The following is a 16,800-nucleotide window of genomic DNA, read 5'->3' as shown; positions in this document are numbered from 1 at the left end:
ATTTCCAGTGTTGTGAAAGCTGCCTTCCCCCTCACCAGAGTATCCTGCATTGCCCTTGGGGCCTGTTCTAGTATATGTGGGGTCAGCTCAGACTTAGGGTACAGAAGCTTTATTAGAGTAATGGTTTTTCGTTCCTGCCACTGCCAGCACTGTTTCAGGATTCATTCAGTAAGTGGATAGGGCAGGGTTTCTATGTCAAATATGTCGGTGACTGTTATATATTTGAAATATCTTCCATACAGACATTATCTTGAGATCTTTGGTCTTTAAAATGTGTAGTTTACATACTGAGTATGTTGTTTTGTGGGAACTTGTGTTATTCACTATAATTAAGAGACTTGCATGTCAGCATTGAACACTTACAGTAATGGCTCTATCAGCTCTCGTGTGCCGGTACTAAATATTTAACCTCTTTAATTTATATCTGTTCTCTTTTTTTTTTTTTGTTTTTTGTTTTGTTTTTTTTCTCATTTTATTTATTTTTTCAGCGTAACAGTATTCATTCTTTTTGGACAACACCCAGTGCTCCATGCAAAACGTGCCCTCCCCATTACCCACCACCTGTTCCCCCAACCTCCCACCCCTGACCCTTCAAAACCCTCAGGTTGCCCCAACCTCCCACCCCTGACCCTTCAAAACCCTCAGGTTGTTTTTCAGAGTCCATAGTCTCTTATGGTTCGCTTCCCCTCCCCAATGTCCATAGCCCGCTCCCCCTCCCCCAATCCCACCTCCCCGCAGCAACCCCCAGTTTGTTTTGTGAGATTAAGAGTCATTTATGGTTTGTCTCCCTCCCAATCCCATCTTGTTTCATTTATTCTTCTCCTATCTCCTACCCCCCCATGTTGCTTCTCCATGTCCTCATATCAGGGAGATCATATGATAGTTGTCTTTCTCCGATTGACTTATTTCACTAAGCATGATACGCTCTAGTTCCATCCACGTCGTCGCAAATGGCAAGATTTCATTTCTTTTGATGGCTGCATAGTATTCCATTGTGTATATATACCACATCTTCTTGATCCATTCATCTGTTGATGGACATCTAGGTTCTTTCCATAGTCTGGCTATTGTAGACATTGCTGCTATAAACATTCGGGTACACGTGCCCCTTCGGATCACTATGTTTGTATCTTTAGGGTAAATACCCAGTAGTGCAATTGCTGGGTCATAGGGTAGTTCTATTTTCAACATTTTGAGGAACCTCCATGCTGTTTTCCAGAGTGGTTGCACCAGCTTGCATTCCCACCAACAGTGGAGGAGGGTTCCCCTTTCTCCACATCCTCTCCAGCATCTGTCATTTCCTGACTTGTTCATTTTAGCCATTCTGACTGGTGTGAGGTGATATCTCATTGTGGTTTTGATTTGTATTTCCCTGATGGCGAGTGACGTGGAGCACTTTTTCATGTGTCTGTTGGCCATCTGGATGTCTTCTTTGCAGAAATGTCTGTTCATGTCCTCTGCCCATTTCTTGATTGGATTGTTTGTTCTTTGGGTGTTGAGTTTGCTAAGTTCCTTATAGATTTTGGATACTAGCCCTTTATCTGATATGTCGTTTGCAAATATCTTCTCCCATTCTGTCAGTTGTCTTTTGGTTTTGTTAACTGTTTCCTTTGCTGTGCAAAAGCTTTTGATCTTGATGAAATCCCAACAGTTCATTTTTGCCCTTGCTTCCCTTGCCTTTGCCGTTGTTCCTAGGAAGATGTTGCTACGGCTGAGGTCGAAGAGGTTGCTGCCTGCATTCTCCTCAAGGATTTTGATGGATTCCTTTCTCACATTGAGGTCCTTCATCCATTTGGAGTCTATTTTTGTGTGTGGTGTAAGGAAGTGGTCCAATTTCATTTTTCTGCATGTGGCTGTCCAATTTTCCCAGCACCATTTATTGAAGAGGCTGTCTTTTTTCCATTGGACATTCTTTCCTGCTTTGTCGAAGATTAGTTGACCATAGAGTTGAGGGTCGATTTCTGGGCTCTCTATTCTGTTCCACTGATCTATGTGTCTGTTTTTGTGCCAGTACCATGCTGTCTTGATGATGACAGCTTTGTAATAGAGCTTGAAGTCCGGAATTGTAATGCCACCAACTTTGGCTTTGTTCTTCAATATTCCTTTGGCTATTCGAGGTCTTTTCTGGTTCCATATAAATTGTAGGATTATTTGTTCCATTTCTTTGAAAAAAAAATGGATGGTATTTTGATAGGGATTGCATTAAATGTGTAGATTGCTTTAGGTAGCATAGACATTTTCACAATATTTATTCTTCCAATCCAGGAGCATGGAACATTTTTCCATTTTTTTGTGTCTTCCTCAATTTCTTTCATGAGTACTTTATAATTTTCTGTGTATAGATTCTTAGTCTCTTTGGTTAGGTTTATTCCTAGGTATCTTATAGTTTTGGGTACAATTGTAAATGGGATTGACTCCTTAATTTCTCTTTCTTCAGTCTTGTTGTTGGTGTACAGAAATGCAACTGATTTCTGTGCATTGATTTTATATCCTGACACTTTACTGAATTCCTGAACAAGTTCTAGCAGTTTGGGAGTGGAGTCTTTTGGGTTTTCCACATATAGTATCATATCATCTGCGAAGAGTGATAGTTTGACTTCTTCTTTACCAATTTGGATGCCTTTAATTTCTTTTTGTTGTCTGATTGCTGAGGCTAGGACTTCTAGTACTATGTTGAATAGCAGTGGTGATAATGGACATCCCTGCCGTGTTCCTGACCTTAACGGAAAAGCTTTCAGTTTTTCTCCATTGAGAATGATATTTGCGGTGGGTTTTTCATAGATGGCTTTGATAATATTGAGGTATGTGCCCTCTATCCCTACACTTTGAAGAGTTTTGATCAGGAAGGGATGCTGTACTTTGTTCATATCCTCTTATCTGGACAAAATGACAAGGCGGAAAAAATCACCACAAACAAAAGAACAAGAGACAGTACCGAAGGCTAGGGACCTAATCAACACAGACATGGGTAATATGTCAGATCAAGAGTTCAGAATGACGATTCTGAACATTCTAGCCGGGCTCGAAAAAGGCATGGAAGATATTAGAGAAACCCTCTCTGGAGATATTAAAGCCCTTTCTGGAGAAATTAAAGAACTAAAATCTAACCAAGTTGAAATCAAAAAAGCTATTAATGAGGTGCAATCAAAAATGGAGGCTCTCACTGCTAGGATCAATGAGGCAGAAGAAAGAATTAGTGATATAGAAGACCAAATGACAGAGAATAAGGAAGCCGAGCAAAAGAGGGACAAACAGCTACTGGACCATGAGGGGAAAATTCGAGAGATAAGTGACACCATAAGACGAAACAACATTAGAATAATTGGGATTCCAGAAGAAGAAGAAACAGAGAGGGGAGCAGAAGGTCTATTGGAGAGAATCATTGGAGAGAATTTCCCTAATATGGCAAAGGGAACAAGCATCAAAATCCAGGAGATGCAGAGAACCCCCCTCAAAGTCAACAAGAATAGGTCCACACCCCGTCACCTAATAGTAAAATTTACAAGTCTTAGTGACAAAGAGAAAATCCTGAAAGCAGCCCGAGAAAAGAAGTCTATAACATACAATGGTAAAAATATTAGATTGGCGGCAGACTTATCCACAGAGACCTGGCAGGCCAGAAAGAGCTGGCATGATATATTCAGAGCACTCAACGAGAAAAACATGCAGCCAAGAATACTCTATCCAGCTAGGCTATCATTGAAAATAGAAGGAGAGATAAAAAGCTTCCAGGACAAACAAAAACTGAAAGAATTTGCAAACACCAAACCAGCTCTACAGGAAATATTGAAAGGGGTCCTCTAAGCAAAGAGAGAGCCTAAAAGTAGTAGATCAGAAAGGTACAGAGACAATATACAGTAACAGTCACCTTACAGGCTAATAATGGCACTAAATTCATATCTCTCAATAGTTACCCTGAATGTTAATGGGCTAAATGCCCCAATCAAAAGACACAGGGTATCAGAATGGATAAAAAAACAAAACCCATCAGTATGTTGCCTATATCTGTTCTCTTAATTATTGTTGTAAAATTGTATTTTTATGAGATGTCATTTCCCAATATATTTTTAGGGTAATTATTACATAGAAATCCATATTTCTTGTGGAATATATTTATTTTTTATTTTACCTAATAACATTTTTTCTCTCTCTATATATGTATATAACCTGTGCTTTTTTCAAGTATTAATTTTTCTGTATGCAAAGTAATAAGTTATGTGTGACTTATGTGTGGATTTATAACTGGATTTTCTCTAACACATCATATCATGATAATTACTAGGTACAGCAATCTTTGCTCCTGTACATAGGATGGATGTTTCCTTATTCTATTAAGAATTATTATTATTCCTTTATTATTCCTATTTCTAGTCAGTATAATTTCATGGTTTCTCTAAGAGGAATCAGTTATTTTGACATATCCTGCATTCAGTGATTTGATGCTTACCTAATATAGATGTTCTTAGTCTAATTACAAACTTCTCAGAAGGAGATTAAATGAAAAAGCTCATTAATCTTAGTCAAAACATATCCTTTCTCTTGGAAGATTGCATGCACACAGCTTTCAGATGGGTGGATGCCCAGGATTTGAGGATGAAGGGGACAAAGTGATCCAGATCAGCAGAACATGTTCTTGAGAATTGTTGGTAGAATAAAATGCACAGCCTGATATTGCCTATATCCATTATTATTAAAGAATAATAATTTTCATAAATATAATGAGAAAAAAAAAGAAAAGTAAGATGGTGGACTATGACATGAGTATTCTAGTTCCCTCCCAGTGCACTCTCCAGCAAGGCACTAGAAGCAATTGTAACATTCAGAGACAGTCACATTCCTTTTTGTCTATTGGTGGGTGTCTGTTTTGCTTGAATTTTTATTTTTCAACTTAAAATCATATTCATTTTCATACTGGTGAGATAGGTAATCATTCAGCATTCCTATATATAATCTTTTAAAAATTGTTTTAATTTAAATTCAATTAGTTACTATATTATTGGTTTCAGACATAGAGTTCAGTGAGACATGAGTCTTATACAATACCCAGTGCTCATTACATCAGGTACCCTCCTTAAAGTCCAGCAACCCCCAATTTGTTCCTATGATTGAGAGTCTCCTATGGTTTGTCTCCCCTGTGGTTCATCTTTTTTTTATTTTTTTTCCTCTCCTCCCCTATGATGCTCCGTTTTGTTTCTTAAATCCCACATGAGTGAAGTCATATGATTGTCTTTCTCTGGCTTACTTACTTCCCTTAGCATAACACCCTCTAGTTCCATCCACATCATTGCAAATGGCAAGATTTCATTTTTTGATGGCTGAGTAATACACACACACACACACACACACACACACATATATGTGTGTGTGTGTACACATAATGTGTACACATGTGTACTTTTTTTTATCCATGCGTCTGTTAATGGACATCTGGCTCTTTCCACAGTTTGGCTATTGTGGACATTGCTGCTATAAACATTTGGGTGCATGTGCCACTTCAGGTCACTGCATCTTTATCTTTGGGGTAAATACCCAGTAGTGCGATTGCTGGGGCCTAGGGTAGCTCTCTTTTTAACTTCTTGAGGAACCTCCGACAGTTATCCAAAATGAATGTACTAACTTTCATTCTCACCAACAGTGTAAGAGGTTTTCCCTTTCTCTGCATCCTCACCAACATTTATTATTTCCTGACTTGTTAATTTTAGCTATTCTGACTTTTGTGAGGTGGTAATAATACATACATATATAATCTTATAAAGCACCAAATCATTGGCAGAAGTTTATTTTACCATGGTTTTATCTTTTCTAACCATCTTCTTATTCCTAATTGATATGATAATATCACTTATTATTCCTAAGTGATATGATAATGTTAAAATATATTATATTCTAATGATACATGATAGCATTGATTTTTCTCTTGGATGAGTTAGCATTTTATTTCTGCCTTCTTTCACTTTGGTGAGGGCTTCCTTTCTTTGGTCCATTTATTTTTTATATTTTTTTATTTGTTTATTTACAGCATAACAGTGTTCATTGTTTGGCATCACACCCAGTGCTCCATGCAGTACGTGCCCTCCCTATTACCCACCACCTGATTTCTCAACCTCCCACCCCCCCCCCCCCTTAAAAACCCTCTGGTTGTTTTTCAGAGTCCATAGTCTCTCATGGCTCATCTCCCATTCCAGTTTCCCTCGACTCCCTCTCCTCTCCATCTCCCCATGTCCTCCATGTTATTTGTTATGCTCCACAAATAAGTGAGACCATATGATACTTGACTCTCTCTACTTGACTTATTTTGCTCAGCATAATCTCTTCCAGGCCCGTCCATGTTGCTACAAAAGTTGGGTATTCATCCTTCTGATGGAGGCATAACACTCCATTATGTATATGTACCACATCTTCCTTATCCATTCATCCGTTGAAGGACATCTTGGTTCTTTCCACAGTTTGACGACCATAGCCATTGCTGCAATAAACATTGGGGTACAGATGGCCCTTCTTTTCACTACATCTGTATCTTTGGGGTAAATACCCAGCAGTGCAATTGCAGGGTCATAGGGAAGCTCTATTCTTAATTTCTTCAGGAATCTCCACACTGTTCTCCAAAGTGGCTGCACTAACTTGCATTCCCACCAACAGTGTAAGAGGGTTCCCCTTTCTCCACATCCTCTCCAACACACGTTGTTTCCTGTCTTGCTAATTTTGGCCATTCTAACTTGTGTCAGGTTGTATCTCAATGTGGTTTTAATTTGAATCTCCCTGGTGGCTAGTGATGATGAACATTTTTTCATGTGTCTGATAGCCATTTGTATGTCTTCATTGGAGAAGTGTCTGTTCATATCTTCTGCCCATTTTTGGATCTGATTATCTGTTTTGTGTGTGTTGAGTTTGAGAAGTTCTTTATAGATCCTGGATATCAACCTTTTGTCTGTACTGTCATTTACAAATATCTTCTCCCATTCCGTGGGTTGCCTTTTTGTTTTGTTGACTGTTTCCTTTGCTGTGCAGAAGCTTTTGATCTTGATGAAGTCCCAAAAGTTCATTTTGGCTTTTGTTTCCTTGGCCTTTGGAGACATATCTTGAAAGAAGTTGCTGTGGCTGATATCGAAGAGGTTACTGCCTATGTTCTCCTCTAGAATTCTGATAGATTCCTGTCTCACGTTGAGGTCTTTTATCCATTTCGAGTTTATCTTTGTGTACAGTGTAAGAGAATGGTCGAGTTTCATTCTTCTACATATCGCTGTCCAGATTTCCCAGCACCATTTATTGAAGAGACTGTCTTTTTTCCATTGTATATTTTTTCTTGTTTTGTCGAAGATTATTTGACCATAGAGTTGAGGGTCCATATCTGGGCTCTCCTCTCTGTTCCACTGGTCTATGTGTCTGTTTTTATGCTAGTACCACGCTGTCTTGGTGATCACAGCTTTGTAGTAAAGCTTGAAGTTGGGTAACGTGATGCCGCCAGTTTTGTTTTTGTTTTTCAACATTTCCTTAGCAATTTGAGGTTTCTTCTGATTCCATACAAATTTTAGGATTATTTGCTCCAGCTCTTTGAAAAATATCGGTGGAATTTTGATCAGAATGGCATTAAAATATAGATTGCTCTAGGCAGTATAGACATTTTAACAATGTTTATTCTTCCAATCCAAGAGCATGGAACGGTCTTCCTTCTTTTTGTGTCTTCTTCAATTGCTTTCATGAGTGGTCTGTACTTCCGCGAGTACAGGTTCTTTACCTCTTTGGTGAGGTTTATTCCCAGGTATCTTATGGTTCTTGGTGCTATAGTAAATGGAATCGATTCTCTAATTTCCCTTTCTGTATTTTCATTGTTAGTGTATAAGAAAGCCACTGATTTCTGTACATTGGCTTTGTATCCTGCCACATTACTGTATTGCTATATGAGTTCTAGTAGTTTGGGGGTGGAGTCTTTGGCGTTTTCCATATAAAGATTCATGTCATCTGCGAAGAGAGAGAGTTTGACTTCTTCCTTGGCAATTTGGATACCTTTTATTTCTCTTTGTTGTCTGATTGCCATTGCTAGAACTTCTAATACTATGTTGAACAAGAGTGGTGAGAGTGGGCATCCTTGTCGTGTTCCTGATCTCCACGCAAAGGCTGCAAGCTTTTTCCCATTGAGGATGATATTTGCTGTGGGTCTTTCATAGATAGATTTTATGAAGGTCAGGAATGTTCCCTCCATCCCTATACTTTGAAGCGTTTTCATTAGGAACGGATGCTGGATTTTGTCAAATGCTTTTTCTGCATCAATTGAGAGGACCATGTGGTTCTTCTCTCTTCTCTTATTGATTTGTTCTATCACATTGATTGATTTGCGAATGTTGAACCAACCTTGCAACCCAGGGATGAATCTCACCTGGTCATGGTGGATAATCTTTTTAATGTGCTGCTGGATCCTGTTTGCTAGGATCTTGTTGAGAATCTTAGCATCCATATTCATCAGAGATATTGGTCTGAAATTCTCCTTTTTGGTAGGGTCTTTGACTGGTTTGGGGATCAGGGTAATGCTGGCTTCATAAAAAGAGTCTGGAAGTTGTCCTTCTGCTTCGATTTTTTGGAACAGCTTCAGGAGAATTGGTGTTATTTCTTCCTTGAAAGTTTGGTAGAATTCCCCAGGGAATCCGTCAGGTCCTGGCCTGTTGTTTTTTGGGAGGTTTTTCCTCACTGCTTCAATCTCGTTTCTAGATATTGTTCTATTCAGGTTGTCAGTTTCTTCCTGGTTCAATTTTGGGAGTTTGTAGTTTTCCAGGAATGCATCCATTCATCTAGGTTGCTTAGCTTATTGGCATATAACTGTTGGTAATAATTTCTGATGATTGTTTCTATTTCCTTGGTGTTAGTTGTGATCTCTCCCTTTTCATTCATAATTTTATTAATTTGGGCTTTCTCTCTTTTCTTTTGGATTAGTGTGGCCAATGGTTTATCGATCTTATTGATTCTTTCAAAAAACCAGCTTCTAGTTTCATTGATACGTTCTACTGTATCTCTCGTTTCTACCTCATTGATCTCTGCTCTAATCTTGATTATTTCCCTTCTTGCGTGTGGAGTTGGTTTGATTTGTTGTTGATTCTCCAGTTCTTTAAGGTGTAGAGACAGCTGGTGTATTCTGGATTTTTCAGTTTTTTGAGGGAGGCTTGGATGGCTATGTATTTCCCCCTTAGAACCGCCTTTGCTCTATCCCATAGGTTTTGGACCCAAGTGTCTTCATTCTCATTGGTTTCCATGAATTGTTTAAGTTCATCTTTGATCTCCTGGTTGATCCAAGCATTCTTAAGCAAGGTGGTCTTTAGCTTCCAGGTGTTGGAGTTCCCTCTGAACTTTTCCTTGTGATTGAGTTCCAGTTTCAAAGCATTGTGATCTGAGAATATGCAGGGAATAATGTCAGTCTTTTGGTATCGGTTGAGTCCTGCTTTGTGACCCAGTATGTGGTCTATTCTGGAGAAGGTTCCATGTGCACTTGAGAAGAATGAGTATTCTATTGTTTTAGGGTGGAATGTTCTGTATATGTCTATGAGGTCCATCTGGTCCAATGTTTCATTCAATGCTCTTATTTCTTTATTAATTTTCTGCTTCGATGATCTGTCTATTTCTGAGAGAGGCGTATTAAGATCTCCTACTATTATTGTATTCATATCAATATGACTCTTTATCTTGATTAATAGTTTTCTTATGTAATTAGGTGCTCCCATATTGGGGGCATAGATATTCACAATTGTTAGATCATCTTGGTGGATAGTCCCTTTAAGAATTATGTAGTGTCCTTCTGTATCTCTGACTGCAGTCTTTAGTTTAAAATCTAATTTATCTGAAATGAGAATCACTACGCTGGCCTTCTTTTGAGGCCCATTGGCATGAAAGATGCTTCTCCATCCCTTCACTTTCAGTCTGGGAGCCTCCTTAGGTTCAAAATGGGTCTCTTGTAGACAACATATGGATGGGTCCTGTCGTTTTATCCAATCTGCAACCCTGTGTCGTTTTATGGGCGCATGTAGGCCATTCACATTGAGAGTGATTATTGAGAGGTAGGTTTTTATTGATATCGTGTTGCCTTTGAAGTCTTTCTGTCTGTAGATTGTTTCTATATTTCTGTTCAATGATATTCTTAGGATTTTTTCTCTTTTATAGGACCCCCCTTAATATTTCCTGCAGTGTTGGCTTGGTGGTTGCATAGTCTTTTAAGCCTTGCCGGTCTTGGAAACTCTTTATCTCTCCATCCATTTTGAATGTCAGTCTTGCTGGATAGAGTATTCTTGGTTGCATGTTCTTCTCATTTAGTACTCTGAATATATTTTGCCAGGCCTTCTGGGCTTGCCAGGTCTCTGTGGAAAGGTCTGAAGTTATTCTAATGGGCTTTCCTCTGTATGTAAGGAGCTTCTTTGTCCTACCTGCTTTTAAGAGGGTCTGTCGTGAAGCATAATTCCTCATTCTAAGTATAAGGTGTCGTGAGGACTTTCGAGAATCTAAAATCTTGGGAGGAAATCTCTCTGCCTCTAGTACATGAACGTTGTTTCCTTTCGTCAGATTGGGAAAATTTTCATAGACAACTTCTTCCACTATATCTTATAGACTTCTTTCTTTTTCCTCCCCTTCAGGGATTAGAATAATTCTGACGTTGGAACGTTTCATGGCATCATTTATTTCCCTGATTCTGTTTACGTGCCTTCTGAGCTGTTTGTTCCAGGCTTCCTCCTGATCCTTTCTCTCTATCTGTTTGTCCTCTGATCACTAATTCTATCTTCTGTCTCAGTTACCCTAGCTTTTAGAGAATTTACATTAGATTGGAACTCATTGAGAGCATTTTGAACATCATCCCTCGTGGCTTTCAGTTCTGCCCTAATCAATTCCGTTTGGTCATCCATGGCTTTTTCCAACCTAGCTATTGCCTGGAGAATTGTTAGTCTGAATTCCTTTTCTGACATATTGTCTATGTCGATTGCTATTAGCTCTGTTGCAGAAGGCCCATCCTCTGTATTTTTCTTCTGTTGGGTATTCCTTCTCCCAGTCATTTTGGTAAGAGATGACTGAACAGATGCAGCTGGACTTATCAATTGTGGTGCAGTCAAGGTGCACCGGGAACGCTTCTGTGCAATCAGGGTTCCCCCCCCAAATGAGAGAAAAAAGAAAAGAAAAAGAAATAGAGAAGAAGAAAGAAAAAAAGGGAAAAGAAAAAGGGAAACAAAAAAGAGAGATAAAGAGAGAGATAGGAAAAAAAGGGAAGATAAAAGAGAAGGCTCAGCCCAAATGGGCCACAAGGTAAGATTTATGAAGTATACAAACAAAAACGGACAAACAAAAGACTGATAAAAGTATATGACAAGAGAAAAAAATATATATATATATAAGCAAAAATTGGGAAGAACCTCATCAGAAAGAACCCCAAGTATAATATTTATATATTATCAGGACAAACACAAATTCACAGAAACACTGACAGAAGGAAAAATTGGGAGAGTGGTTATAAATTCTCAGTGTGGGTGAGGAAGTTTATTTTGATTATTCCTGAAGGTGTCTTCATGTTTTTGTTAAGGAACTCAACTTTCCTAAGTTACAGGGGGATTAGAAACTGGTTTGCCTATAGGGGTAGCATTGATTGGGGAAAGGGGATTACCTTGAAGTTTAACTCTATATGTATAGTAGGAAATAAAAATTAAAAAAGAATAAACTAGACTAAACTAAGTTAAAATTTAAAAAGAATTAAAAAAATAGAAAAGCAAAAGAAAAACACGGGTGTATGTATCAAAAAGTTAAGGTTAGAAGGTTATTAAAGAATTTGATGTACTGGACATCTCAGTGTGATGGTAAATAGGTTAAAAATTATCTGTATGTATATAAAAAAAGAACCAGAATATTGGTAAAGAGTTAAAAATAAAAGTTGTATTTATGAAGTAGTGGTGGTTGTTCTCTTGTAGTCTTCTTTTTTTTTTCTTCCTTCCTGGTTGGTTTTCTGGGGGTGGGGCCTGCCATGTGGGTTTTCAGACAATGATGTTCCCTGAGTTAGGTCCTCCTGCTCCCCTCAAGAGGGTGGGCTCTGAGGAAACTGTTTTTTTTTCAGGCTTTTGTTCTCTGAGGGTTCTTATGTTCATTCATCTGTTTTCTCTCGCCTTGACAGCTTTTGATGGTTTTTGGAGTTTTAGAGGAGAGCAAACTGCACCTCGACCTCCCTCTCAGAGAGACCCTCAGAATGTTCTGCAGAGCTGCTGGCAGAGTCGGTTCTGAGTCACTGTCCCTGGGGATGCAGGAGCTCCTCGTTGTACCCAATACCAGGGCAGCGGCAGCTGTCTAGACAGCTCCAGACCACCAGAGAGGTTCCGAGCAGAGATTGCACACCGAGATTTTCCCGCTGTCCCGGGTTGGGAATGTCTGGTTTTTCCGGATGCCAGAGCTCCAGGCTAGCACCTATGAGCACCTCTCCCATGGGAGGATGTGGGACGCCCGCATTTCAGGATTGCCATCTGGCCAGGCTCCCAGTCCCCACTCGCTCTTGGGCATGCTGGTGGGTCAGGTGCACTGGCGGCTCAGGGACGGAGACCAGATTTCTCTGCCGCACTCTCTCTGGCTCCGTGCCAGGAGAGGCTGTCCTGGGTCCGGGGACTTACGTCCCTGACCCTAACTGCCCAGGTTCCCACTATTACCCCCCGCGATCCTTTGCTGTTTGTTTTTTGAGTGCTTTCAACCAGACTCCAAGTTAATGCTGGTCCCCAGACGCAGAGCACTCTCGTGTTGGGGTGTTACTTTCCAATCGGTCACTTCTGGTGGCTCCTTCCCCCTTTTGTTTATCTTCCCATATCAGTCCGATGCTCCCAGTCTGCTTTACCTGCCACTGGTGTCTTCTGCTCCTGTAGAGATCCAGACGTGTATAATTCTGATCTCGGGCTTATTTCATGGGTGGTCGGAGTTCTTTGTTACGAAATCAGCTCACTTTAGGGTACAGGTTGAAATGGTGCCTCCTCCTACTTCCCCGCCATCTTGACTCCCGACTTATTTTTATTTTTTAAAAAGATCTTATTTATGTTTCTGAGAGAGAGTGAAAGAGAGTACTTGTGTGGGGAAGGGGTGTGCAGAGGGAGAGGAAGAAGCGGACTCCCCACTGCATAGGGAGCCCAACATGGGGCCTGATCCCAGGACCCTGAGATCATGGCCTGAGTTGAAGGCAGACACTGAACAAAGTGAGCCACCCAGGTACCCCTCTTAGGCACATTTTAAAATGCCAGCAATTTATTTCAGATAAGTGTATGTGCATGTTTGTAGGAAGCTAAACCATGGTTGATTTTTTGCTCTTACCTGGTGTGAGTCAGGACATATACCCTGTTGTACACACTTAGACAGTCTCAAATACTTTTATATATGAATTCTATTAAGAAATTTTTTGTGTATAGTCTTTCTGATGTGGATATCACTGAATACATCTGTGTAGAAAATCAAAGGATGTATAAGAGTGCAAAATACTACATTCTCTACTTGGATTTTTTTAAAAGATTTTATTTCTTTATTTGATAGACAGAGATTGCAACTAGTCAGAGAGGCAGGCAGGGAGAGAGAGGAGGAAGCAGGCTCCCTGCTGAGCAGAAAGCCCGATGTGGGGCTTGATCACAGGACCCTGGGATCATGACCTGAGCTGAACGCAGAGGCTTTAACCCACTGAGCCACCCAGGCACGCCTCTACTTGGATTTTATGGACACTTAGTTTATGCCAGTTTTGTACCCATTCCTTTCACACATCAGTGGGTCTAAAATCAAATCCAATTCAGATTTTTAAAGTCTTGGAAGAATTAAAAATGTAGTGTATTTGAATACCATTAAATACCATTTGAATAGGATAGAGCTAGAATACTCATTTTTGGATGCCTTTTTGGTTGGTATAGAACTACACTTCTTCTTTTTTTAATTTTATTTTTTATTTATTTATTTTCAGCATAACAGTATTCATTGTTTTTGCACCACACCCAGCGCTCCATGCAACACGTGTCCTCCCTAATACCCACCAGCTTGTTCCCCCAACCTCCCACTCCCCGCCCCTTAAGAACCTCAGGTTATTTTTCAGAGTCCATAGTCTCTCTTGGTTCACCTCCCCTTCCAATTTCCCTCAACTCCCTTCTCCTCTCCATCTCCCCATGTCCTCCATCTTATTTGCTATCCTCCACAAATAAGTGAAACCATATGATAATTGACTCTCTGTTTTACTTATTTCACTCAGCATAATCTCTTCCAATCCCGTCCATGTTGCTACAAAAGTTGGGTATTCATCCTTTCTGATGGAGGCATAATACTCCATAGTGTATATGGACCACATCTTCCTCATCCATTCATCCATTGAAGAGCATCTTGATTCTTTCCACAGTTTGGCGACCGTGGCCATTGCTGCTATAAACATTGGGGTACAGATGGGCCTTCTTTTCACTACATCTGTATCTTTGGAGTAAATAAGCAGTAGTGCAATTGCCAGGTCATAGGGAAGCTCTATTTTTAATTTGTGTTGGAGAGGATGTGGAGAAAGGGGAACCCTCTTACACTCTTGGTGGGAATGCAAGTTGGTGCAGCCACTTTGGAGAACAGTGTGAAGATTACTCAAGAAATTAAAAGTAGAACTTCCCTATGACCCTGCAATTGCAGAACTATGCTTCTTTAGTACAAAGCAGCTGATCATCAGTCTCGCCTTAGAGCTGGCCATGTGTTGGGTCCAGTATCACTTACCTTTTAAGAGAACTTCCAGGAAGGAGATAATTAGCTTAATGTCGATGGATGTCAAAGATTTTGTATAATACCAAAATATCCCTTTCTTTATGCCTTTCCTTGTACTAATTTAAGGATTCTTTTACAGCGCTTTGACCTGTCTTTGCTTTGAGAATGTACGTGTCTTATCTCTATGCTATTACCTATGTAATTGTTGTATCATAGAGGGTGATGTAAAGCATACACTTTGTTCAGAGATTACAAAATTGGATAACTCTTGAAAATGTTTATTCTGATTAGAATGTCGATAGGGAATATTCCTAACTTTGAGGAATTTTAAAACAACTCTACTTGATAATGTGAGAAATAGATATCTGCAGAAGGAAGAGCAAAGTTTGGCCACTGTATTGGTAAAAACTATGTCAATATACATGAGTACACCATTTATTCAAATAATTGCTGATAAAATCTCATGACCCTGTCTTTTTTAAAATTTATTTATTTATTTTCAGCGTAACAGTGCTCATTGGTTTTGCACCACACCCAGTGCTCCATGCAATAGGTGCCCTCTCTATTACCCTCCCATGACCCTGTCTTATAACATGATAGATTCATACCCTAACCCCATCTTCCACCAACTATTTAATTTTTTGAAGATTTCTTTTAAGATTTCTAAATGCTTCGTCCTGACAGGAAACATGTGCTAACAGAGGATGGAACAGAAAAATGGCAGTTCTTTCACTGGGTTTTTCCTACTGGGGTTCTCTGACCGGTCTCAACTGGAGCTAGTCCTCTTTGTGGTCCTCCTGATCTTCTATCTGTTCACTTTGCTGGGAAACACCACCATCATTGTCTTGGCCCAACTGGACCCACATCTTCAGACTCCCATGTACTTTTTCCTCTCCAATCTAAGCTTTCTGGACTTGTGTTACACGACAAGCATTGTCCCACAGCTCCTGGTTCATCTCAGGACAGCAGACAAGTCTATCTCCTTTGGTGGCTGTGTGGCTCAGCTCTTCATCTCTTTAGGGTTGGGATCCACAGAATGCATTCTCTTAGGGGTTATGGCATTTGACCGCTATGCAGCCATCTGCAAGCCCCTGCAGTACACTGTGATCATGCACCCCCGTCTCTGTGCCCTCATGGCTTCTGCATCATGGTTCATTGGTTTTGCCAACTCCTCAATGGACACAGTGCTCACATTCCTTTTACCACTTTGTGGGAGAAACAAAATAGACCACTTCCTTTGTGAGGTCCCCCCACTGCTGAAGCTTGCCTGTGTTGACACCACTGTGAATGAGTCTGTGCTCTTCTTCGTCGGTGTGATCATTCTCCTCATACCTGTGACATTAATCATAGTCTCCTATGGTCGGATTGTCAGGGCGGTCTTAAGAATAAAGTCATCTGCAGGGCAGAGGAAAGCGTTTGGCACATGTGGGTCCCACATCACAGTGGTCTCCCTGTTCTATGGCACGGCTATCTATGCTTACCTCCAGCCCAGCAACAACTACTCCCAGGATCAGGGCAAGTTTGTTTCTCTCTTCTACACTATCGTCACACCCATGGTCAACCCCGTCTTATATACACTGCGGAACAAGGATGTGACAGGAGCAATGAAGAAGGTGTTTTGCAGGGGCCAGGACTCCAGATGACTGGGCAGGGAAGACCCTTTGATGGAGGACTTTGAATGCTACAGCTTTTAAGATAATTGTCCCCTTCTCCTGTCATCCAAAATTTTCTGACAATTGTTCTGTGGGAATTTCCTTACCTGATGCTTTTATATAAGTGAGTGCTCAAAATCTAAGTCCATGGATTCATGCAGCCTTCAGAGATATAACCTAGTGTCCTAGAGAATCTGCATCATACTATTATTTTTTAAAACTCTGCAGGTTTTATTTTAAGAGCCCTTCCCAATCATTTGGGAACACTACTCCATTTCTATTTGCTTGAAGACATTCAAACACATATATATAGGCATAGGAAAACAGGAACCAATAAAACACTACAGGAAATATTAACCTTTTAGCATTTTCTGGCAATGTTTGGTGGGGCGTTTCACTTACTCTTATATTTTGTGATCATGACTCCTATTGGGAAGCCCATAGCCTGACT

The 16,800-nt window shown here is 40.1% G+C and overlaps 1 protein-coding gene across 1 annotated transcript; it reads left to right on the top strand.

The window, feature by feature from the left end:
• The first annotated feature begins 15,401 nt into the window (after positions 1-15,401).
• On the top strand, positions 15,402-16,340 carry LOC123942065 (putative olfactory receptor 2B8). The gene has a single exon (XM_046006015.1). The coding sequence runs from the start codon at positions 15,402-15,404 to the stop codon at positions 16,338-16,340; it is 939 nt and encodes a 312-aa protein (XP_045861971.1).
• Positions 16,341-16,800: the final 460 nt, after the last annotated feature.

This window comes from Meles meles, chromosome 5 (assembly GCF_922984935.1).
Source record: "Meles meles chromosome 5, mMelMel3.1 paternal haplotype, whole genome shotgun sequence".
NCBI lineage: Eukaryota > Metazoa > Chordata > Mammalia > Carnivora > Mustelidae > Meles > Meles meles.
The sequence above is the reverse complement of the archived record's forward strand: the minus strand, read 5'-3'. Positions and strand labels throughout refer to the sequence as shown.

Excerpts from the sequence above, each read along its gene's own strand:
- LOC123942065 (XM_046006015.1), top strand. The coding sequence starts at position 15,402 with ATGGAACAGAAAAATGGCAGTTCTTTCACTGGGTTTTTCCTACTGGGG.